The sequence below is a fragment of the Podarcis vaucheri genome (genome assembly GCF_965113315.1).
Source record: "Podarcis vaucheri genome assembly, chromosome: 7".
Taxonomy (NCBI): domain Eukaryota; kingdom Metazoa; phylum Chordata; class Lepidosauria; order Squamata; family Lacertidae; genus Podarcis; species Podarcis vaucheri.
Genome location: NC_138765.1, coordinates 4,852,756 through 4,878,581, shown reverse-complemented (window position 1 = coordinate 4,878,581; position 25,826 = coordinate 4,852,756). Strand labels below are relative to the sequence as shown.

Below are 25,826 nucleotides of genomic sequence, written 5' to 3'. Positions count from 1 at the left end.
AAGCCTCCCCCCCTTTTTTTAACAGCAGTAGGAAACGGTTGCAATAATGAACCGTTGGTGTAAACTCCCCACCCCAAAATATATATACCGTACTTTTCTATGTATACAACACCCCCATGTATAAGACGCCCCGTTTTGGGGGGACTCAAATTTAAGAAAATGGGGGGAGATGGCACAGAGTTGAGCTTTTTTGCAGAGGAATTTTAAAAATATATATATACATTTTTATTGGTTTTTTTAAACATATCATTTAACCTAACTTCTTATCTTATACAATATTTTAGACTTCCGTCAACAACTTCTGAAGATTTTCTGTTCTTTATCACTTGTTCTGCATTTCTTAATTTCTCTATTACTTTTAATTATCCTTAACTAATAATTCTCATCATAGTCTTTTTCAAGTAGTCCTCCTTGCAGAACTTCCTGCGGTCCTACTAGTGTAATCTGTTTATTACAACTGTCCTTCAAATAGTTCAAATATTTACTTTTTAGCAGAGGATTTTAGGGGTGGTTGCTGAAAACCTCTCACGCATCGCAAAATTCGCCTCTCGTCTGCGCCCTCGCCGGCAGAAGCTGACAAACGCCCGCCCTATTGCAGCAGCGTCAGCCAATCAACGCCACCCGTTGACACAGCAACCAATAACACGCACAATAGCCGCTAACAGCTGCGGCAGCAACCAATCAAACATCCACCCTATGCACTCCCCATGTATAAGACGACTGCCATATTATTTTTTTTGCATGATTTTTAAAGGGGAAAAAAACTAGTCATACACAGAAAAGTACGGTACAGTCATCCCTCATGTTACATTTGCTTCATGTTACGTCAAGGGTGCAATGAGATTAAGGGCCACTATCTGAATGATAATCTTGGTCATTTGATTGCTCTTTTTACCAATTGCTGTCTTTTTTATTTGTATATACCGTATTTTTCGCTCTATAACATGCACCCAACCATAACACGCACATAGTTTTTAGAGGAGGAAAACAAGAAAAAAAATATTCTAAACGAAACAGCAGATGTATGATTTTTGTGGTTCATGCTGTGGCCACAGACATGTGATCTGACAGTGAGTTTGGAGTAGCCCAATGCAAAAATCCTGAGGATCCATGTGGATCCATGCTTTGTAACCACGTTTTTGCACCACTGCGGCCCCAGGCAATAGTGGGTGCATGATTTTTTTGGTGCAAGCTGTAGCCATGGACATGCTATGTGATCTGATGGTGAATTTGGGGTGACCCAGTGCAAAAATCCTGAGGATCCATGTGGCTCCGTGCTTTGTAACCACGTTTTAAGTGGGGAGGGAAGGAAAAGCACTCAAGGGACAAGGAACATGCGTGGGGTGGGTGGAGAAGGATGCTGTTAATAATGCAGAAGAGGGGTATAAGGGGAGAAGGCTCCTCTACTCTCCCGCTTTGCTCCTTTAAAGCAAGCAGGCTCTCTGTCCCTCTCTCCTCCCCACTCAGTGGCTCTTCTCTCGCTTTGCTGTTTCAAAGCGAGCCACAGAGGAGGGAAGGAAGGGGAACCATGGATCCTCTGCTCACGACTGCAGCAGATCCCCCCCTGCCACCCGCAGGCATTCGCTCCATAACACACACAGACATTTCCCCTTACTTTCTAGGAGGAAAAAAGTGAGTGTTATGGTGCAAAAAATATGGTATTTTATTTGTATACCGTATCTTTCACTCCATAAGACACACTTTTTCCCTCCTAAAAAGTAAGGGGAAATGTGTGTGCGTATTATGGAGCGAATGCAGGGGGGAGGCAGGCAAGAAAAGCCCCCATGAGCCACACACAAGCTCCGCGCGGCTCTTGGGGGCTTTTCCCCAGGAGGGAGAAGGGACTGACACGTAGAAAAGCCCGCAGGAGCCACACGCTCCTTAAAGGGTGTGCAGCTCATGTGGGCTTTTGCGGGAGGTGGGGGAATTGCAATAGTCGCGCGCAGCCTCTCCCGGCTGGATGGATCCTGCTCGCTGTCTTGGCTTCTTTGCTCTTTGGGGCTGGGGGGGATGACCCGGGCTTCCCCCAGCAGCCCCGAGAAGCTCTGGGAGAAACGGACAGGCTTTCTTGATTTCCCCCTCTAAAAACTAGGTGCGCCTTATGGTCCGGTGTGCCTTATGGAGTGAAAAATACGGTATATTGCGTGTTTTATGTTGCTATGGCCGTCGGCTAATGCAAATAAAGTTTCTTATCTTCTTATTACGTTCTTTCAGGTTATGTCCCGCGGTGACCCGGAAGTACCAGAAAGCGTTACTTCCAGGTTCGCTGCTCGTGCATGCGCAGAAGCGCTAAACTGTGCTTCGTGCATGCGCACAAGCGCCAAATCGCGCCGCGCACCTGCGCAGATACGGCGCTTCAGGTTGTGCTCTTTCCATGTTCTGAATGGGCCTCCGGAACGGATCCCCGTTCGCAATCAGAGGTACCACTGTATATATCTGGCAGGGCACCTGTGTCATAAATCCAACAGGTGGTGTTTTGTGACAAAGCTTCACCAGCTGCTCTTAAAGGCGCAGGAGACTTTTCTCCCTGACTTCTTCTGCCTAGTCCAAGGTGGCGCAGCGAATCTCGACTGAACCACTGAGACCGCCTGCAAGGCTGTTGTTCCTTGTTCCCCCAGTTGGTGGGGTCCTCTTCTCTCTGCCCCAGCCCTGAGATGCGTTGCTCCTTGCCCAGCCCACGGCCTTACCCAGTATCAGCAAAGTCAGCCCATTGAAGACGGCTCCCACATAGGTGAGGATGTAGAACAGGAAAGCAAACTGAGAAGCAACGGGGGAGAAAAGAAAAAGGCTCAGGAGGTTATATTTTCTGGAAAAACAATCTCTCAAAGGACCGGTTGATGGCATTTTACCATTGTACTGTGGAGAGAGTATTAACGTATGGTCTGTGTGTGTGGTTTGGGAGCTGCACGGCCAGGGGGAAAACAATGCTGTCCAGGGTTGTAAAGACTGTGGAGGGAATAATTGGGTGCACTCTTCCCACCTTGGATCAAATCTATGCTTCCGGGTGCCATAAGAAAGCTGCAGAGATAGCGCAGGATAGTGCGCACCCCGGAAATGATCTCTTTCAGCGTCTGCCTTCTGGAGGAAGGTATAGGGTTATAACAACCAGGACTAGCCGCCTGAGAAACAGTTTCTACGCAAATGCAATTCTGGTTCTAAATGCAGCATAAGGAGTCTCTATAGTATATTGTATTTTAAAATGGGGTTTGAAAGGTTTTAGGGGCTTTTGAATGTTTTATGTAGCTTTTCAATTTCATTGTTCTGTATGGGACAAGGACAATAAAGATATCGTATATTGTATATATACATCGTTAGGCTCAGAAAAAGTTCTGAGACCAGCTGGAGTGCAATCTTGCCCTGTCCCCGTCCTGCTGTGTCCCTGGCGAGATCGGAACCCGTTCCCCTCTCCAAACACACACACACACACACACACACACACCCCAGCATCCGCCACAGAGGGTGTAGTGCTTAGAGTGTCAGACTAGGAACTGGAAGAGCAGAGTTCGAATCCCCCCACTAGGCCATGAAGCTCGCTGGGTGATCTTGGGGGCCAGTAATTTGGCTTGCTCTCGTTCTGCCCTACCCCGCAGGGCTGTTGTGAGGATAAAATAGGGAGCAGCAGAACCATGGACACCCCCTTCGGCTCCCTGGAGGAAAGGCACAATAATCTTTATTGTCATTGTCCCATACAGAGCAACAAAATTGAAAAATCTGCATAAGATATTCAAAAACCAACAAGCCTGCTATCCCAGCCTGGTTAGCCCCCTAAAAACTCTGATACCCCATTTTTAAATACAATATACTCCCATAGAGACTCCTTAGGTAAAGGTAAAGGGACCCCTGACCATTAGGTCCAGTCGTGGCCGACTCTGGGGTTGCCGCGCTCATCTCGCTTTACTGACCGAGGGAGCCGGTGTACAGCTTCCGGGTCATGTGGCCAGCAGGACTAAGCCGCTTCTGGCGAACCAGAGCAGCGCACGGAAACGCCGTTTACCTTCCCGCCGGAGTGGTACCTATTTATCTACTTGCACTTTGACGTGCTTTCGAACTGCTAGGTTGGCAGGAGCAGGGACCAAGCAACGGGAGCTCACCCCGTCGAGGGGATTTGAACCGCCGACCTTCTGATCGGCAAGCCCTAGGCTCTGTGGTTTAACCCACAGTGCCACCCGCGTCCCCTTAGAGAGTCCCCTAAGAGATTCCTTACACTGCGTTTAAAACCAGGTGGGATGTAGATGGAACAAGAGCACGAAATATAAAATAAATATATGTGACACGCCAGGCTAATTGCACCTTCAGGCTGTTGACAACCACTGGTGGTGCTTGGACCAGGTCTGTTGACGTCAGCACACATGGCCATCTTAGGGGCTATTCATGTCAGAGGGTCTACTCTTGAGTTGGATTTAGTCGGACGTATCTCTCGGCCAACCGGGCCCTGCTCCGTGACAGCTGAGCGGAACCTCCACATCCAGGGGCAGTTGAGCCCGACTCCTCCTTACCTTAATGGACTCCACCAAGTCATCCACCAGGAAGAGGCGCTGGAGGGACTTGGTGCCCGACGTGACGTAGAAGACGACCCTCTCCGTGAGGCGCTCCAGCTGTTCCTTCGACAGCCCCAAGTCGGCGTCCAGCTGGGCCCTGGCAAGGATAGGATGGGTGGGTGAGCAAACGTCAGGCGACCTTGTCAAAGGCAACCTTAAGAAGCACCCCTTGGCAGATCCCAGGCTGCCCAGCTCAAATTATGCTCCTCCAAAGTGGCATGGGAGCGGGTTGGGCTAGATGAGCTCTGGGGATCCCTTCCAAGTCTATGATCCTGTGGTATGCTTTTGCAGCTGCTCTCCTGGAGAGAGGGGGATTTACTGGGAAGCAAGGTGCAGGGGGATTTTGGGGGTGCCATTCAAGGATGGAAGGCTGAGCCCCAGGCAGAAGGCAGTGAAGGTCCTGTGTGAGTGTCTGGAGGCAGTTGGAAGATGGATGGCGGCTAAGAGATTGAGATTGAATCCTGACAAGACAGAAGGACTGTTTTTGGGGGACTGGAGGTGGGCGGTTGTGGAGGAATCCCTGGTCCTGAATGGGGCAACAGGTGCGCAGCCTGGGAGTCATTTTGGACTCACAGCTGTCCATGGAGGCGCAGGTCAATTCTGTGTCCAGGGCAGCTGTCTACCAGCTCCATCTGGTATGCAGGCTGAGACCCTATCTGCCTGCAGACTGTCTCGCCAGAGTGGTGCATGCTCTAGTTATCTCCCGCTTGGACTACTGCAATGCGCTCTATGTGGGGCTACCTTTGAAGGTGACCTGGAAACTACAACTAATCCAAAATGCGGCAGCTAGACTGGTGACTGGGAGAGGCCGCCGAGACTATATGATTCCAGTCTTGAAAGACCTACATTGGCTCCCAGTATGTTTCCGAGCACAATTTAAAGTGTTGGTCTGACCTTTAAAGCCCTAAACGGCCTCGGTCCAGTATACCTGAAGGAGCGTCTCCACCCCCATCGTTCTGCCCGGACACTGAGGTCCAGCGCCGAGGGCCTTCTGGCGGTTCTTTCATTGCGAGAAGTGAGGTTACAGGGAACCAGGCAGAGGGCCTTCTCGGTAGTGGCACCCTCCCTGTGGAACGCCCTCCCAGCAGATGTTAAAGAGAAAAATAAGTACCAAACTTTTAGAAGACATCTGAAGGCAGCCCTGTTTAGAGAAGTTTAGGGAAGCATGCCTGGCATGCTCTGGTCCATGGGGTCACAAAGAGTCGGACACGAGTAAACGCCTAAATAACAACAGCAAATCTTATATTTTGGAAATGTACATCCAGGTTTTTTTCCTTTAATTTTGTTGGGGCCTCCAAGAGAGTGGGGCCCTAAGCTATCGCTTGTTTAGCTTATACGTAAATCTGGCACTGCGGCCTGCCTTTTCCTAAGCCAGACCATTGCTCCGATGATGGAAGGGGCAGGATGGAGGGAAGGGAGGCAGACAGCAGGGGGCGCCAGAGCCAAGGACTGGTGGAACCAACGAATTCTTGTTGTCGTTTAGTCGTGTCCGACTCTTCGTGACCCCATGGACCTAGGTTGTGTATTTACAGCCTATACGCCAAGGAGAGACATCACCTTGCCGACAAAGGTCCGTATAGTTCAAGCTCTGGTTTTCCCAGTAGTGATGTGTGGAAGTGAGAGATGGACCACAAAGAAGGCTGATCGCCAAAGAATTGATGCTTTTGAATTATGGTGCTGGAGGAGACTCTTGAGAGTCCCATGGACTGCAAGAAGATCCAACCTCTCCATTATGAAAAAATCAACCCTGAGTGCTCACTGGAAGGACAGATCCTGAAGCTGAAGCTCCAAGACTTTGGCCACCTCAGGAGAAGAGAAGACTCCCTGGAAAAGACCCTGATGTTGGGAAAGATGGAGGGCACAAGGAGAAGGGGATGACGGAGGACGAGATGGTGGGACAGTGTTCTGGAAGCTACCAGCATGAGTTTGACCAAACTGCGGGAGGCAGTGGAAGACAGGAGTGCCTGGCGTGCTCTGGTCCAGGGGGTCACGAAGAGGCGGACACAACTAAACAACAACAACAACAATGGGGCTGGTGGGTGCCTTGTGGTTCACTCACTGGAAAGGGTTGTGTCCTTCCCCTCGGTGGACGGCGAGTAGTATTTTGCTGTAAACCCTGAGAGAGATGGTGACGCTGAGGGCCGCCAGGGAGACGTAGGAGGCCACGCTGATGATGCTGAAGTGCAGCAGGCACAGCAGGGCCACCATCAAGGCGGTGAAGACGAACGCCGACTTGCGGGTGTCACGCCAGTACACCAAGTCTGCCACTGCAAGCAAAAGAGGAAAAACAGCTGCATGATGCTGCGGAGAGAGATTAAAAACCACCCATCTTGCTAGTCCTCATGACCAGTGCCGGATTTATGTACAGTGGTGCCTCGGGTTACATACGCTTCAGGTTACAGACTCTGCTAACCCAGAAATAGTACCTCGGGTTAAGAACTTTGCTTCAGGATGAGAACAGAAATCGTGCTCCTGTGGCGCAGCAGCAGCAGCGGGAGGCCCCATTAGCTAAAGTGGTGCTTCAGGTTAAGAACAGTTTCAGGTTAAGAACGGACCTCCAGAATGAATCAAGTTCTTAACCCGAGGTACCACTTTATAAGCTAAGCAAGCTCTAGCTTAGGGCCCCCCCAAAAAATGTAAAGGAAAAACAACAACTGGATGTACATTTCCAAAATAGAAGATAAAAAACTAATAAATTAAAACCTACATACAGCAACAATGTTTTGTGTTGTGTAGGCTCCTGTGATGTAAGTCATGGGCCCCGCCTGCTCCCTCAAATATCACTGCCTTGCTCCTTTCTATACATAGGGTGCCTACATTCTGCATGGACTGGTTGCACGGCAACATGTGCAAATGGCTTGAGATAACTAACGGTAAAGGGACCCCTGACCATTAGGTCCAATCGTGGCCGACTCTGGGGTTGCAGCACTCATCTCGTTTTATTGGCCAAGGGAGCCGGCGTACAGCTTCCAAGTCATGTGGCCAGCATGACTAAGCCGCTTCTGGCGAACCAGAGCAGCACATGGCAATGCCGTTTACCTTCTTGCCAGAGCGGTACCTATTTATCTACTTGCACTTTGACGTGCTTTTGAACTGCTAGGTTGGCAGGAGCAGGGACCGAGCAACGGGAGCTCACCCTGTCACGGGGATTCGAACCACCGACCTTCTGATCGGCAAGTCCTAGGCTCTGTGGTTTAGACCACAGTGCCACCCGTGTCCCTGAGATACCTATTAGGCTCATAAATTACCGTATAGCATATATTCAACACAAAAAAACAGCGGCAATTTGTTGTTGACAAAGGACAGCTGGACATATAAAGGGCCTCACTACCTTCAGTAGCTTAGGGCCTCATCAAACCTAAATCTGGCCACGCTCATGATGCCAAATCCCTGCCACTGCAGGGAGAAAGCGAAGCAAGCAACAGCAACTTCATTGTGCTGTAGAGAGAACCACCCATGTTGCAAGACCTCATGAAGGTGTAGGGATTTGCAACATAGCAGGCAAGGAAAGGGAAGCAGGAGGCACTAAAACAGGGGTCAGCAAACTTTTTCAGCAGGGGGCCGGTCCACTGTCCCTCAGACCATGTGGTGGGCTGGCCCATATTTTGAAAAAAAATAAAAATGAATGAACTCCTATGCCCCACAAATAACCCAGAGATGCATTTTTAATAAAAGCACACATTATACTCATGTAAAAACACCAGGCAGGCTGCACAAATAACCCAGAGATGCATTTTAAATAAAAGGGCACATTCTACTCATGTAAAAACACGCTGATTCCCGGACCGTCCGTGGGCCGGATTAAGAAGGCGATTGGGTCGGATCCGGCCCCCAGGCCTTAGTTTGCCTACCTAGTTTCAGAACCACCATGAGGGATCGAGCAACATCATCAATCTCAGGTCTGAAATTTAAAGCACTGGCTTTTCAACGCACTCCAAGACTTTTCTAGACCCTGCCTGCTTGGTTCCTTAAACTCGCCCCAGTGCCCGCTACCCCGCCCTATAAAAAGCATTATTCAGAATAGCAGTTTGCAAGACCCGCTGAGAAAGGCAATACAGTAACATAATCCGATTCAAAATAGTGGTAGAGGTTGAAAAAAAGAAACTGCAGAAAGGAAATCTTTTGTAATATAGTCCAAAACCGAGTTGAAGGGAAGTCAAATAAGGATGTGTTGTTGAATTACTGTATGTTCTGTTTTTTTTATGTTTGTTGTTGTTTTGTCTTTGTTTGGTGTTGTATAGCTAATTGAAACTAATAAAAAAGAGTTAATAAAAAAACAAAATAGTGGTAGACCAATTGCACATTTGTTCCAAATCCAATTGAAACTATTTGATTTCAATAATTCAACCAAGCTGGGGAACTTGCAGCGCGAACACTGTACGCCCAAAGATGGGAAGAAAGAGAGGTTCCAACCGAGGAAGAACAGCTTTTGAAAAGGCGGAGGATGCAGAACTGGCAAGAGGACAGGCAAGATTAGAGACCAAAACGATGAAAAAGTTCCTTGAGGACTGGAGACCTTTCACTGAGCTTTTAAAGAACTAAAATAGCAGGATGAAAACACGAGCAGGGCTCGAATTATGAGCAACTGTGTTAATTAATGAGATAAATAGGTAAAATGAATGAATGGAATAGCATTTCCGAAGGGAAATAGGGAAAGTGTGGAAGGGGAGGGCGGGAAGTGAGTGGATAAAGTAAAGGTAAAGGTAAAGGGACCCCTGACCATTAGGTCCAGTCGCAGACAACTCTGGGGTTGCAGGTGTAGTGGTTAAGAGCGGTAGTCACGTAATCTGGGTAACCGGGTTCGCGTCTCCGCTCCTCCACATGCAGCTGCTGGGTGACCTTGGGCCAGTCACACTTCTCTGAAGTCTCTCAGCCCCACTCACCTCACAGAGTGTTTGTTGTGGGGAGGAAGGGAAAGGAGATTGTTAGCCGCTTTGAGACTCCTTAAAGGGAGTGAAAAGCGGGATATCAAATCCAAACTCTTCTCTTCTTCTTCTTCTTCTTTACTGGCCAAGGGAGCCGGCGTACAGCTTCCGGGTCATGTGGCCAGCAGGACTAAGCCGCTTCTGGCGAACCAGAGCAGCGCACGGAAACGCCGTTTACCTTCCCGCCAGAGTGGTACCTATTTATCTACTTGCACTTTAACATGCTTTTGAACTGCTAGGTTGGCAGGAGCAGGGACCGAGCAACGGGAGCTCACCCCATCGCGGGGATTCGAACCGCCGACCTTCTGATCGGCAAGTCCTAGGCTCTGTGGTTTAACCCACAGCGCCACCGTGTCCCGAGTGGATAAAGTAATTCACAGTAAAAACAAGAAAACTGAGGCACTTGATCCAGTGATAGCAGGTTTTCTGCCTGTGACCGGGGAAGCAGAGCACAGCCATGGCTGCTATGAGCCATCGACAGCCTTTTCCTCCTCCGTGAATTTGTCTAGTCCTCTTTGAAAGCCACCAAACTCGGTGGCCATCCCTGTGTCCTGGGGGAGTGATGCCCCGTCCCCTGTCCAGCTTTCTCCAACCAGCAGGTTCTGTCGCCGCAGGCGATCCCATGATACAGAGGTGAGAGGTCTCCTATCTGCCCCGGGCACTCACCCCTGACTCAGGGTTAAGGTGGGTCACGCTGGCTAAGGGGGAAAACTCAGCACTCCAGGAGAAGAAATCAATCCTCTTCTGACCGCCCCACCCACTCCAAGTGTAACGGCCGCATCCTGCACTTATGTTTCGAAGGAGGGAGCTGCCAGCTGGAAGCTGCTCTTTTGGACGCAGGAGACCCTGCTTCCTCAACCCAGGGGCTGCCGCTACACCCCAGAAATGGGGAAAGCACTCTGCACATGGTCAGGGGCACCCTTGCTTTCCTCCCTAATCATTGCCATTGTTGCACTTGGTTATATCCCAGACAAACTGAAAACAACACAGCTCAAAACACAGAAAGCTAAAAAAAACACGGTTGAAAACTAATTGAATTCTAATAGAATTAAAGCAACACGTGTGAAAATTCTGATCTGAAAAAACAACACAACTTCTCAAAGGCCTGTTGGAATAAATAAAGCTGTTTTCCACCTGCCAGGGGAAGGACAGCAAGGAGGGAGCCAGTTTGGCGTCCCTAGACAGGAAGTTCCAAAGTTGCCTGGGAGCAGCCACCACCAAGAAGGCCCTTTCCTGCATCCCCAGGAGCCTCCCTCCCCATGAAGAAGCCTGAGGCTTGGATTTGGACTCAAATCCGAACTCAGGGCTCCAAAGCCCAACCAATCCTCACTATGGCTTTGCGGTGGCTTTTCCTCCCTCTTCCGCCCTGCCCTCCAAGCTCAAAGGGAGCTGCCCTGCTACGGTTCCACCTAATCCCTGCCTCGCATTTGTAAGAACTCGGGTCTTTTATTGCGGCAGAACCTACCCTTTGGAACTCCTTGCCTAGTGATATCTGGCAGGCCGCCTTCAGCGTCCTCTTTCTGGCAACTGCTAAAAGAATCGTTGTTTGGATAACCCAGGTGCCTGGGAAGCCAGTGCGGGTTTTCTGTTAACTGTTATTTTAACGTTCCAAAAGAATGGTTGCCGTTCATTCTTCTGCCCAATCCTTTCAGTGTCTTCTCTGCAAACTGCTCTGAGGGTTGCTTTCGTTTCACAGTCCGCCTGTGCGTACGTTTGATGGAATAAATCCACAAATAAGGGGAGGCCACGCCTTTCCGACAGGATGAATCGGAGAGTCCGTGCTGGGCTGAAAGGTTTGGATGAGTTTGCAAGCCTGCAGGTAGATAGCAGCTGCCAGTCAGAGCAGACAACGCTGGACCCAAGGCTCCTCTAGCAACAAGCATCTTCCTATATGTGCTCAGGTGCGGATTCAGGAACAAAGGAAAGGGCCTCACGCCAGATCATATTATTTGTCTTTTCCATCCGGCTCAGCCTTGTCTACTCGGACTGACAGCTGCTCTCCAGGGTCTTGGGCAAATGGTAAAAGGCTTAAACCACTCGCTTTCTATTCTCCTTTATAATAAATAATAATAAATTTTATTTATACCCCGCCCTCCCCGGCCAGAGCTGGGCTCAGGGCAGCTAACGCCAATAAAATCACAGTAAAAACATAATAGGGGGGAAAGGGAGGAAAAGGAAAAACACCCCAATTTAAAATACAGGTTAAAATGCAATTTAAAATGCAGCCTCATTTTAAAACAGCTGATATATCATGCCTCGCCCAAACCCGTGCCCTCCAGATGTCCCAAACTACAACTCCCAGGTGTAGCATCGGGAGATGGGAGTTGTAGTTTGGGACACCCGGAGGGCGCTGGGTTGGGGAAGGGAATCCTTGCGGTTGGCCCCAGTGATCCCGGAGGACGGTGGAGGAGGGTGGAAAAAGAACCCAAATGCCTGCAGCTGTCAGAAGTATCACACACACACTCCTCCCTGCTCAACCCCTATAACTGACAGCCCCAAATGCCAGGCAGGCAACTCAGCGAGGAAAAGAGAGGCTGCGATGGGAGGGGGGGCGGAAAAAGGCAGGCCCTGGCTGCAGGGATTTGGGGGGGGGGGTCCCACCTACCTAACCACCCACCTCCTATGGCACCCGCATCACGCCCCAAAACGTTGCCTCCCCTGATTTCAACGCCCCCCATGCCATATAGGATGCCCTTGTCCATCAAAACAGCAGCACACAGCTTCTATGGATCGGGTCCACTTTCCTCCCAGATCTTCCCTCCTCCCGTGTCGAAGTAGCCCAATTGCCCTCGACCCTCGGTTGACACAGCCCCCCCACTTTCTCCCTGGCAAGAAATTCCCCTTTTCAGAGGTCCTTCCACCCATCTTTTAAACTCCACCCAGTTCTGCGCCTCCTTGGGGGGTATAGATATATTTTTAAGTGTGTGTTTATTTTGGGGGGGTGTTTCCTACCTCTGTTAGCCATGGCGAGCCCCTTTTTCTCGCAGATCCAAGACTCGTCGCGGCTCTGCGGGAACCTCTCACGAGCGTCTGGCTGGAGGAGAGGTGCCCAGTCCTGGGAGGGGGGGGGTGTCGGGGCAGAGGAGGGGGGGCTATTTATAGCTGACGAATCCCAGCTGCCATTTACCGTCACAGAATCTCCTGCCTTGGCTCGCTCAGAGAGGGTTCCGATGGCGGGGGCGGGGAGGCCAAAGGGAGGGAGCCAAGCACCCAAATTCAGGGGGGCGGGGCGGCTGGGAGATGGTCATTTTAGGGTGTTGCAGGAATTTATGTATAGGTTGGGGGGGGGGTTGCCCCTCCAGCAGATATCATGCACATGCAGCCCACTACCAAAATCAGCACAATCACTGTTGTGATTTGTCCCCACAAAACACTTCATCACAGTTTCTTCCTATTCAAAGGGCCTTTGCTGCACGATACCAAATGTAAGAATTCACTGATCAATGTATATCTGTACCGGCTCACTGGGAAACTTCAGAAATTCATATAGACATGTGAGCTCAGCTCCTCAGCAGTCCCTCTGCCTGAGTGATAATTCCTGGCCTCCTGATACCTGAGTGCCAGACAGGTAGCCATTCCAGAAATAACAAACCCAGATGAAGACGAAAGGGTGTGATTGACTTGGCTGGGAAACAGGGAAATGTAAATATCTCTTTTGCTTCACTTGATGGGTGTTTGGTGGAGAGCAAGGGGAACCATGGGGCAGGGTCCAGGATGCTCAGATTCCTGCCACCAGACCTCCCCTTTCATGATGTATGAGTGATGTAGTTTGGGGGGGCGTGTAACATGGGGATTAGCAGCTAATAAAAGTTTGGGTTCTCTTTTGTTCGGGGCTTCCATCTTGTTCCACCTGGTGGCAGGTGGGAGTCCTGTTGCGACAGTCTTCAATCAAGACCAAGCCTCCTGGCTGCTGTTTTGCTCTGGTATTCCTGGCTGATGTCCTTGTTTTTTTGTCCAAGGGAGCCCTCAGATTTCTCCGTTAAAAGGGGGGGGGCACTCCTGGTTTCCATCTGCAGCCAAACAAGGGGTGAGTTTTCCCTCTCTCCTGAAGCTGAATGTTGGAAGGTTCAGGGCAGATTTTTTAAAAAAGTTCTTCCTCAAGCAGCGCAGATTGGACTGTGGAACTCCCTGCCACTTGGAGGTTAGGGATGTCCACCAACCTGGATGGCTTTAAAAGAGGATTGGCCAAATTCGGGGAGGCAGCAATGCTTCTGAATGTCAGTTCCTGGGAACTGCAGGGCGGTAGAGGGCTCTTGTGTTCGAATCCTGCTTGGGAGTTTTCCAACGGGGCATCTGGGCTGCCTCTGTGAGGACAAAGATGCCAGACTGGGTGGGTCCTTGACCTGACCTAGCACCCAGGATTTTCTTCCGTTCTGATGGAACCTCCAGCTCCAGAGGCAGTCTACCCAGAATCCTAGGTTTTGTGAAAACAGTGAAAACAGGATGCTGGACACGATGGGACTTTTTCTGGAAGCCCCTCTTAAACAGCTGCTTTCCTGCAACACGCTTTTAACGCACGATGTCACAGGAATTAAAGACCCAGACACTACAACTAATCCAGAATGCAGCAGCTAGACTGGTGACTGGGAGCGGCTGCTGAAACCACATAACACCGGTCTTGAAAGACCTACATTGGCTCCCAGTACGTTTCCGAGCACAATTCAAAGTGTTGGTGCTGACCTTGAAAGCCCTAAACGGCCTCAAAGGCCCAGTATACCTGAGGGAGCGTCTCCACCCCCATCGTTCAGCCAGGACACTGAGGTCCAGCTCCAAGGGCCTTCTGGCAGTTCCCTCACTGCGAGAAGCGAAGTTACGGGGAACCAGGCAGAGGGCCTTCTCGGTAGTGGCTCCCGCCCTGTGGAACGCCCTCCCATCAGATGTTAAAGAGAACAACTACCAGACTTTTAGAAGACAACTGAAGGCAGCCCTGTTTAGGGAAGCTTTTAATGTTTAACAGACCACTGTATTTTAATACTTTGTTGGAAGCTGCCCAGAGTGGCTGGGGAGGCCCAGCCAGATGGGCGGGGTATAAATAATAATTTATTATTATTATTATTATTATTATTATTATTATTACTACTACTATTACTATTATTATTACTATTATTAATGTTGTTGTTATTATTCCAACAAAGGTCTGTATAGTTCAAGCTCTGGTTTTCCCAGTAGTGATGCGTGGAAGTGAGAGCTGGACCATAAAGAAGGCTGATCGCCGAAGAATGGATGCTTTTGAATTGTGGTGCTGGAGGAGACTCTTGAGAGTCCCATGGACTGCAAGAAGATCAAACCTCTCCATTCTGAAGGAAATCAGCCCTGAGTGCTCACTGGAAGGACAGATCCTGAAGCTGAGGCTCCAAGACTTTGGCCACCTCCTGAGAAGAGAAGACTCCCTGGAAAAGACCCTGATGCTGGGAAAGATGGAGGGCACAAGGAGAAGGGGACGACAGAGAACGAGATGGTGGGACAGTGTTCTCCAAGCTACCAGCATGAGTTTGACCAAACTGCGGGAGGCAGTGGAAGACAGGGGTGCCTGGCGTGCTCTGGTCCAGGGGGTCACAAAGAGGCGGACACGACTAAACGACTAAGCAACAACAATTATTATTACTACTACTACTACTACTACTACTACTTCCGGATTAAACTCAAAACTGGGCTTTTGTGCCCCCAAATAGACTCTGGGTGTGCACACATCACCAGGAGATTATATTCTCTCCGCAACGCTTCAGTTCCTCATTTATGTTGCTTTGTGCAGCTCTGTTTAAAGGGACTGGGAGCCGGGAGTCAGGAACTGGGAGCCAACGCCAGCCTTGCAGAGCAGGCTGCGTGTGTGAGAGCGGAAGACAAAGAGTGTTCCTTCTCAGGTGCTCAGCCACAGAGTCAGCTGCCGTGCGAGAGAGGGGGGTGGTGAGGGGAGAGAGAGGAATATTTGGGAGTCACACGTAGGAAACCCTCCTGGCTCCAATTCCTGCTCCGCTCAGCACAGAAGCTATTTTTACTCGCTGACTCGACTTGGCTACCATCCCGGTCCGGGCAAGTTGCCAGGGGGGGTGAGTAGGGATGTTTTCTGGGCGAAGAAGGCCTTACTAGGCCAACGCCATGAAAGCTCAGGCATGGTGGGGGGGGGAGATGCTAGAAAGCCACAGACGCCCCCCTCCCCCCTAAAATCCTTTTTTTTTTAAAAAAAATGTTTTTTATTGATTTTTCATTTAATACCTCCCCACTAATATCCATGGGCGGCAGCTCACGAGTTGCAGAATAAGGCCTCTAGCTAAGCAGACAACTTGGGAGGTTTCCCTTCCTTTCATTTTAATATACAAGTTTGTAGTCCTCATGGAGGCAGCCAGTAAAAAAAAAAAAAGCAACACCATGCAAATTCTCCGCAAAAAGCTTTTAAGGAACGGCACCTCATCATTCTCCGTTCGCATTCACAGCATACAGGGCTGTGATACAGTCACAGTTTTCCCCTCTCCTAAAGAATTATGGGAGTTATAGTTTGGGGCGCCGAACGTTCTTTGGCAGCCTTCCTAACCCCCCCCCCCCGGCAGCACTACCATTCCCAGAGCTCCCTGGGGAGAGGAGCTGACTGTTTTAGCCGCTCTGGGAATTGTAGCGCAGCCTATGCCTTGTCTGAACAAGCCGCCAGCGGTTCGCTCACCTACGGGGCAGTTTTCCAGAGTGTTCCCTGATTGGTCCGCCTCTGCTTGACGCTGCTCTGAGATCGGCGCCCGGTCTTCTTCCTCCTCCTCCTCTTCCTCCCTCTGCTCTACCTCCTTGTTCCACAACGGGTGTTGGCAGAACTCGGATGAGGTCAGTGATGGGTGCTGGGTGGTGTCAGCATCGCAGGGGGCGCCTGGTTCCGGGTGGGGCGCTAAGGCGTCGGGTGGCGGCAGGTCCTCCAGGGAAGTTTCTGGGGGAAAGCGGACAACACCAGAAGGGTCACAACGCTTTTTATTCCTCTTAGAATCGTAGAATTCCAAAATGACAGACCTGATAAGAAACCACTCAGGCGATACGGTGAAAAAAGGAATGGGACTGCTTCCAAAAACTAAAATATGGTTTCAAAAACAATACTTTGTTTTGCCCAGATTCATTTCACAGTTCTATGGGAGAAATTGGTGTTAACCAGGGGTCAGCAAACTTTTTCGGCAGGGAGCCGGTCCACTGTCCTTCAAACCTTGTGGGGGGCCAGACTATATTTTGAAAATATAATAATGAATGAATTCCTATGCCCCACAAATAACCCAAAGATGCATTTTGAATAAAAGCACACACTCTGCTCATGTAAAAACACGCTGATTCCCGGACTGTCCGTGGGCCGGATTGAGAAGGCGATTGGGCCGGATCCGGCCCCCGGGCCTTAGTTTGCCTACCCATGATGTTAACAAATGAATACAGAATATTCACTACTTAAGGAAAGTATTGAAACCGCGAAGAGATAGAGGGAAGTTAACCAAAATAGAAGGGATTCAAACCAGTTTTCCGGAACAGAAAGGAAGGAAGGAAGGAAGGAAGGAAGGAAGGAAGGAAGGAAGGAAAAAGAATACAAACGTAATCTCTTTCTGGGAACTTGGCGTATAGAATAATCAAATCACTGTTCGTATCCTTTGAATAATTTGGTGTATTTGATCAATTTCCCCCCCCCTTCCTTTTTCTCTTTCTTCTTTTTATATTCCTTTTATATCTTTATTTTTCTTTGTTTTGTATTTTTTCTTTTTAGTTCAAATATTTGGATGTTATGTTTAATATATGCTTCCTTTGTAAATTTTTAAAATGCAATAAAGAATTAAAAAAAATAGAATCGTAGAATTGTTCGGTTGGAAGGGACCCCCAGGGATACTCTATTCTAACCCCCGGCCATCCAGGAATCACGTGGTATGGATGAATTGATCTGGAATCACTACCTTGCCTCCTAGTTGTTTATAATATCACACTATTACACAGACAGAGATAGAGATAGATATGTTGCAAATCTCTTTAATGCTTCTATGGTTGAGATCTGTATAGGGGCAGATCTTTGTTCTCAGTGCCTCAGATCTTACCAAGTAGAGGCACATTTATACAAACAATTGATCGCATGCAATTTATCTCTCTATCTCTTTAAATAGGAATAGTCACTAATAAAATATCAGAGCAGTTTGTAACAGCTGCACGTAAAAACCAGTAGGTACCCAAACAAACCCTGTGTTGCAAAAGAGAACATCAACAATGTTTAGGCAACACGATGACCATGTACATACGTACTAGACAATCTTTATAGAATTCCGTCAAACAACAACAAGTTCAAAATGAAATCTCAGACTCAAAGTCTCTGAAAGTCTTTGAACGAAGAGAGGTACCAAACTCTGTACAATGAAAGACAAGCTGTGAAGCTTTGTGTATTCAGCAAATATAATGTCCAACACTGAACAGAGATTCCGGATATTGACTGCTGTTTCACATGAGCACTGCTCCACAGCATTTGATATTTTCATTCATATATATGCATTCAAAATAAGATGGGTTTATGAAACAATTAGGGACGTGGGTGGTGCTGTGGGTTAAATGACTGAGCCTAGGGCTTGCCAGTCAGAAGGTTGGCGGTTCCAATCCCCGCGACGGAATGAGCTCCCGTTGCTCGGTCCCAGTTCCTGCCAACCTAGCAGTTCGAAAGCACATCAAAGTGCAAGTAGGTAAATAGGTACGGCTCCGGCGGGAAGGTAAACGGCGTTTCCGTGCGCTGCTCTGGTTTGCCAGAAGCGGCTTAGTCATGCTGGCCACATGACCCGGAAGCTGTACGCCGGCTCCCTCGGCCAATAAAGCGAAATGAGCGCCGCAACCCCAGAGTCAGTCACGAATGGAACTAATGGTCAGAGGTCCCTTTACCTTTACAGTGGTACTTCAGGTTAAGTACTTAATTCATTCTGGAGGTCTGTTCTTAACCTGAAACTGCTCTTAACCTGAAGCACCACTTTAGCTAATGGGGCCTCCCGCTGCCGCCGGAGCACGATTTCTGTTCTCATCCTGAAGCAAAGTTCTTAATCTGAGGTACTATTTCTCGGTTAGCGGAGTCTGTAACCTGAAGCGTATGTAACCCGAGGTACCACTGTACTTTTATGAAACAATTCCATATTCTCCCACCACTCTGACGTAGATCTACGAAACAGCTTATCTTTCAACGTTCAAATTTGAAGGAATTCTATAAGGATTGTCTAAACATTGCCTAAGCATTGCACGTAAAACCTTACAGTAAAAGCCATGGTTAAAAGGGTTTTTAAAAAACAACATTGTTTTTAAAATAAAAAAAATTCCTTCCAGTAGCACCTTAAAGACCAACTAAGTTAGTTCTTGGTATGAGCTTTCGTGTGCATGCACACTTCTTCAGATACACTGAAACTCCCTGCCTTTTCCTGTAAGACCTATTACAGTCGTTAAGAGTCGTCAACAGGCTCATCTCAGCTATCTGCCAATCTCCCATTCCCACCACCCTTCTGAGTAATACCCCTCCCCACCTTCTCACTATATAGAAGGATCTGGCTACTTCTGTTTCAGTGTATCTGAAGAAGTGTGCATGCACACGAAAGCTCATACCAAGAACTAACTTAGTTGGTCTTTAAGGTGCTACTGGAAGGAATTTTTTTTATTTTGACTATGGCAGACCAACACGGCTACCTATCTGTAATTGTTTTTAAAGACACCAGAGGCGTTTTTCTCGCCTGGGCAAAGAAGCAAAGGCGAGAGTCGTGTTTCGTGGCCACGGTTCCACCCCATGGCGTCCCCTCCCACTTCCCCTGGGGTGCCCATTTCTGGGTACCCCTCCCCGTACCTGAAGACGACTCGCTGCTTCTGCTGCTGCTGCTGCTCTGGCCCCCCACCAGTGCCTGCGCCAGGGGGCTGTGCCTCTGCGCCCCCTGCGACCCCTCTCCTTCCCCTCGGTCTGCTTCCTCCACGGAGCCTGCATGGGCTTCCCAGCCCAAGAAAGGGTCCAGTCCTTGGCCGTCGCCCGGAGGGGGCGCCCCCTCTCCCTCGGGGGACGGGCAGAGGCTGGGGATATTCTCCAAACTGTCCCCCAGCGCCGGCACAAAGGTCTCGCAGGTGTCCGTTCGCGGCAGCGGGGCCCGCGCCCGGCGGGTCTGGGAGTCGCGCCTGCCCCGGGGGGCGTGCTCCCCCAGCGTCGGGCTGCTGTTGAGGGGCCCCGCGATGGTGATGTAGGAAAAAGTCAGCTCCCGGGGGGTCCCCCACTCCACAGACACCTCCTCGTCTTCCTCGTCCTCCGAGAACTCCCTCGCCGTCTGCAGTTCAGGGAAGTCAGATTCATCGTTGCCACCTGGGGAGGGAAAAACGTCACGGGTGTCCCTTGCAGGTATAAGATCACCTCCATCTGGATTCAATTGCCCCCCCCCCCGTCATTTCTCTTCCCTCTGTGTTGGTGGTCACAGAGTGTGTGTGTGTGTGTGTGTGTGTGTGTGTGTGTGTGTGTGTTTGTCTCCGTAAACTTTTACACATCACTTGGGAAGACAGGCGAACTAAAATCAATGTATTGGAAGAAGCAAAGATCATCAGTGTTGAAGCAATGATTCTTCAACATCAAATTTGTTGGACTGGTCATGTCGTGTGGATGCCTGATGATTGTCTTCCAAAGCAGCTACTCTATTCTGAACTTAAAAATGGGAAGTGTAATGCTGGAGGTCAACAAAAGAGGTTCAAAGACTCTCTCAAGTCAAATCTAAAAAATGCAGTTTAAACATCGACAACCAGGAAACACTGGCCCGCGAGCGCTCCAGTTGGAGAACAGCCTTTACCAAAGGCTTTGAAGACACTCGAACTCAGGACAAAAGGGGGAAAGGCGCTAAGAGGAAGGCATAGTTGGCAAATCCACTCCGTGATCAGCTCCTGCCCAGAAACCAATGTCCCCACTGTGGAAGGACGTGTGGGTCCAGAATTGGCCTCCACAGTCACTTATGGACTCATTGTTAAAACCGTGTGTTTGTTTGTGTGTGTGTTTGTGTGTGTTTATAATTTATTTTTACTGAGTTTTTAATAATACAAAAAGAAAAAAGAAAGTACATCCTACAAATACAACAATACACAAAAATAAATTACTATTTACACAAACATAAATCCTTCCCACCCTCTTTACATCCCCACCACCACACTCCTCAACTTCCCTCCACCACATCACGACTTCCATATCTTTTAAATTCGATACTATTATTGCACTCTTTGGGTTTTGATCATCTAGTCCAAGGCAGGAATATGCAGCTGTCCCAAACGGGGATCAAACCTGCAACCTTGGCCTTATCAGCACGGCACTCTAACCAACTGAGCTCTAATACTTTATTATCTCTTTGGAGCTGCACTTTGCCCTTTTGTCCTTCCAGCCTGTGACACTCTCTGATTTACATATTGCACTGTTTGTTTTCTTTCTCTAAGAAACCTGGGACCCTTAGGGTCTTAACAAGGGTTTGCGAGCTCAGTCTTGGCATAGCTGTCAACATTTCCCTTTTTTAAAAGGAAATTCCCTTATTCCGAATAGGATTCCTTGCAAGAAAAGGGAAACGTTGACAGCTATGGGTCTTGGGCAGCTGTGCAAAACGTCCCGGAGTTACTCACCATCTGTGGAGTCAGGTGTGGTGGAAGCGGTAGACGGCGACTCTTCTGCAAAAGACAGAAGGAAGACCTTAGAACCCAGAGCCACTAACACACACACAAACACACACACACACACACTTTTAGTAATGCACGACAGGGAGGCTGACATTGGACCCTGGTTCGAATCTCGGTGACGCCATGAATTCATCACATGGCTCCAAGTCGCCAGTCCTTCTCTCCTGGCTACAACCAGGAATGGGGAATCTTATAGGGCTTTTTGTGCAACGATTATGGAGAAGATGCGGTCAAAATGATCAGAACCCTGGACATTAGAAGATGCCACTGCTTAGTGGTCAGGACACCAGGTTAGGAAGACACGGGTTCAAATCCCCACTCAACCAAGAGGAGGCTTACTGGCTGGCTGTTCTCCTACCTCATAGGGTTGTTCTGAGGTTGAGACAGCAAACTGTGTACTCATTTTTTCTTTGTCTTAAGATCCTTGGAGGAGGATTTTCTTATAAATGTTGAGTCAAATCATTGGCCCCCTTTACTACCATCAGCCTATTATTAAGGGACGCGGGTGGCACTGTGGGTTAAACCACTGAGCCTCTTGGGCTTGCCAATCAGAAGGTCGGTGGTTCAAATCCCCGCGATGGGGTGAGCTCCTGTTGCTCAGTCCCTGCTCCTGCCAAGCTAGCAGTTCGAAAGCACGTCAAAGTGCAAGTAGATAAATAGGTACCACTCCAGTGGGAAGGTAAACGGCGTTTCCGTGCGCTGCTCTGGTTCGCCAGAAGGGGCTTAGTCATGCTGGCCACATGACCCAGAAGCTGTATGCCGGCTCCCTCGGCCAATAAAGCGAGATGAGTGCCGCAACCCCAGAGTCGGCCACGACTGGACCTAATGGTCAGGGGTCCCTTTACCTTTACTCTTATCAGCCAGAGCTTTTTTCAAGAGATTCTTGAACTGGAGTTGGTGGGGTTGAACCTCTGGTCCCTACGCAGGTAAAATGCATGCTCTCCCGATGACATCAGCTCCCAAACCTTTGGGGACCCCAGACCCCTGGGTTCCACAAACTCATCCCCCACCTGTGCCCTCACCCTACCCTCTAAAAAGCATTATTCAGAATTGCAGTTTGCGCAATTCACCAAGAAAGTGAGCAACACAATAAAATTCAAAACAGAAGCAATGAACTAATCACACATTTATTCAACGTCCAGTTAAAACCACTTAGTTCAATTAACAAAACTGATGAACTTGATCCAGTGATCCTTTCAAAGTCTGAGTCATTCACACCTCCTGCTTCCTCCTAAGACCCCTTTGCCTTTGAGCACTCCCCTAAGGAATCCCACCTCCCCCAGGGGGGGCCGTACCGCTAGCTTTGGGAACCTCTGATGTACAACTGTTAAAACTGAATTGCATGTTGCTGCAGCCCTGGGTCTTAAATGACTGCCTACGATTGCTCTAGAACACTATATACCTTTGCAACGCATTATTATTATCATTACATAATGATTTGGCTGCTGATCTGCTGGCAGGGCAAGGTGGATGAGCGGCAGCTATTTATTTGGCGAGGCCATCTGGGCAGGCCATGCCCCCCCCCATGCACACAGGAAATCAAGCAGGAGATCTGGGAAATGACCTCAGCTCACCCCACACAGGCCTGGGTGTTCTACGCATTACGCATTGAACGCGCCATCTGGAGCTTCGCCAGAAGCCTGTGCAGGTAAACAAGCCTCGCCCCGCAGTCATCAGCCGGACTCTGCCTTCCAACTGTTGCAGGAATTTATGTATAGGTTGGGGGGGTTGCCCCTCCAGCAGATATCATGCACATGCAGCCCACTACCAAAACCAGCACAATCACTGTTGTGATTTGTCCCAACAAAACACTTCATCACAGTTTCTTCCTATCTGTTCAAACGGCCTTTGCTGCACGATACCAAATGTAAGAATTCACTGATAAATGCATCTATGTACTGGCTCACTGGGACAACTTCAGAAATTAATATAGACGTGTGAGCTCAGCTACTCAGCAGCCCCTCTGCCTGAGGGATAATCCCTGGCCTCCTGATACCTGAGTGCCAGACAGGTAGCCATTCCAGAAATAACAAACCCAGATGAAGACAAAAGGGTGTGATGAACTTGGCTGGGAAACAGGGAAATGTAAATCTCTCTTTTGCTTCACTTGATGGGTGTTTGGTGGAGGGCAAGGGGAACCATGGGGCAGGGTCCAGGATGCTCAGATTACTGCCACCAGACCTCCCCTTTCATGATGTATGAGTGATGTAGTTTGGGGGGGTGTAACATGGGGATTAGCACCTAATAAAAGTTTGGGTTCTCTTTTGTTCGGGGCTTCCATCTTGTTCCATCTTGTGGCAGGTGGGAGTCCTGTCGCGACAGCCTTCAGTGAAGACGAAGCCGACTGGCTGCTGTTTTGATCTGGTATTCCTGGCTGGGGTCCTTGTTTTTTGTCCGAGGGAGCCCTCAGATTTCTACGTTCGCCTCTCACCAGCAGCAGGAAACATCAGGAAGCGATTGCAAGAATGGGACTGGATTTGTGGGACTGGGGTCACTAGGGGGCGCTGTGGCACCATGTCCCTGCTTCCTCCACACCCATCCACTAGGGGGCATCACTCAGGGTAGGAGCCCCGAGACAGGAGTGGGGTTCTGATTGCCATGATTTTCTCTGTACAGCTGAACCTTGGTTCTCGAACACAATGTGTTCCGGGAGTCTGATTGACTCCCAGAACTGTTCGAAAACATCCTGCAGCCAATTGGAAGCCGCGCCGGAGATGTTCAGTTTCCGAAAATCGTTCAAAAACCGGAACACTCACTTCCGGGTTTTGATCGTTCGTGAGCCAATGTGTTCGGCTTCCAAGGTACGACTGTATTGGACTGAAGTCCGCTCAAAATTAAAATTATCCAACTACAGCCGTGCATTGGGGATTGTTCAAACCATTCAATACTCCAATAAATAAGTAAGTATGTACATACGCACGTACAGTGGAACCTCGGGTTGTGAACATGATCCGTGCGGGAGGCACATTTGCAACCCGCAGCGCCATGTTTGTGCATGCGCGGGTTGCAATTTAGCGCTTCTGCACATGCGCAAAGCGCAATGTAGCGCTTCTGCGCTGAAACCCGTAAGTAACCCGTTCCAATACTTCTGGGTTCAGCGCGGTACACAACCCGAAAATGCGCAACCTGAAGCGTCTGTAACCCGAGGAATGACTGTAAGTAATTAAGTAAGTATAATTATCACAGTGTGGCGCTTTACATGACCAAGGGCAAAGGGGCAGATCCCTGCCCCAAGGAGATTACAATATAAGACTGAACAACTCCAATATGAAGAAGGGTTGCAGTGTTTGAGACTTTTTAGTTTAGAGAAAACTGAGTAAAGAGGGGGCACGATAGAAGTTTTAAAATTTATGCAGGGCATAGGGAAAGTGGATAGATAAAAGAGCTAAATATTGGAAGATTCAGGACACATCAAAGAAGTATTTCTTCACTGCAGTGCATAGTTAGACTTTGGAACTCTCTGCCACAGGAGGCAGTGATGGCCACCAGCCTAGATGGATTTAAAAGCAGATTGGACGAATTCATGGAGGAGGAGAGAGCTTTCGTCGGGCTACTAGCCAGGACGGCTGTTCTCTGCCTCCAGGGTTGGAAGTTGGCAATGCCTCTGAATCACAGTTGCTGGAAATTACTGGAGGGAAGAGGGCTCATGGAGTAAGAATCAAGGAGTCCAGGAAGCTGGCTGGCTTCTGCAAAGACAGACTATTGATCCACCCAGCTCCACATGATCTGCGCTGAGCTAATGGCTCTCTGGGGTTGCAGGCAGGTGTTCATCTTTGCACTGCCGTGTGATGTGGGGGTTGAGTTCAGGACCTTTCGCACTCACTCTGCGATTGACCTGAGGCTCTCCTTCAAAGAGGCATAACATGTGTTTTTTTAATCTAAAGGAAGCCTGGATACCCAGGATGTGGGAATGGGCGCCCACCTTATGGACCAACCTATTGCGGGTGGCGCTGTGGTCTAAACCACTGAGCCTCTTGGGCTTGCCGATCAGAAGGTCGGCGGTTTGAATCCCCGCGATGGGGTGAGCTCCCGTTGCTCTGTCCCAGCTCCTGCCAACCTAGCAGTTTGAAAGCACACCAGCAAGTAGATAAATAGGTACCACTGTTGCAGGAAGGTAAACAGCGTTTCCGTGCACTCTGGTTTCCATCACAGTGTCCCGTTGCACCAGAAGCAGTTTAGTCCTGCTGGCCACATGACCCGGAAAGCTATCTGCGGACAAACGCCGGCTCCCTCGGCCTGAAAGCAAGATAAGCGCCACAACCCATAGTCGCCTTTGACTGGACGTAACCATCCAGGGGTCCTTTACCTTTTACCTTTTTTTACCCAGAATGCTCTGGGGCCAGACAGGTAAGCATGCCCAGTCATAAGGAGGAAACATCTCAGGTGTGTGGAATTTCTCTTGCTCTCTCCCTTTCTTTGCTTCCACTGTGTAAGCACAAAGGCCCTTTTATTTTTGTTTTGTTTTTTAATTCTACCTTTTAATTTTTGGCAAGAAAATGAGTTTTGCTTGTTCTGTTAAAAAACAGAAGAGTTTAGCCAGGGGATTACTGGAAGAGTAATGCATGCATTTACTTCCCATCTCTTTGAACCACCTCCCACAGCAACATTTCCCCCCAGAACTCAACCCCTATGCTACGATGCCAGTAGTTAAATACTTCTGCCAAGCCAAGCAAGGGAACACAACCCATTGTGCAAAGCTGGCTCTTGTCAGCTTGTGGTT

The 25,826-nt window shown here is 49.1% G+C and overlaps 1 protein-coding gene across 1 annotated transcript in view; it reads right to left on the bottom strand.

The window, feature by feature from the left end:
- The window catches only part of RTN2 (reticulon 2), a 33,909-nt gene that overhangs the window by 4,282 nt on the left and 3,801 nt on the right, over window positions 1-25,826 (bottom strand). The window contains exons 2-7 of the mRNA XM_082231217.1: window positions 21,053-21,097; window positions 19,266-19,766; window positions 16,119-16,370; window positions 6,598-6,805; window positions 4,497-4,635; window positions 2,688-2,757 (exon numbers count right to left, since the gene is read on the bottom strand). Of these exons, the coding sequence (XP_082087343.1) occupies window positions 2,688-2,757; window positions 4,497-4,635; window positions 6,598-6,805; window positions 16,119-16,370; window positions 19,266-19,766; window positions 21,053-21,097 (1,215 nt within the window). The remainder of the gene's footprint in view (window positions 1-2,687; window positions 2,758-4,496; window positions 4,636-6,597; window positions 6,806-16,118; window positions 16,371-19,265; window positions 19,767-21,052; window positions 21,098-25,826) is intronic.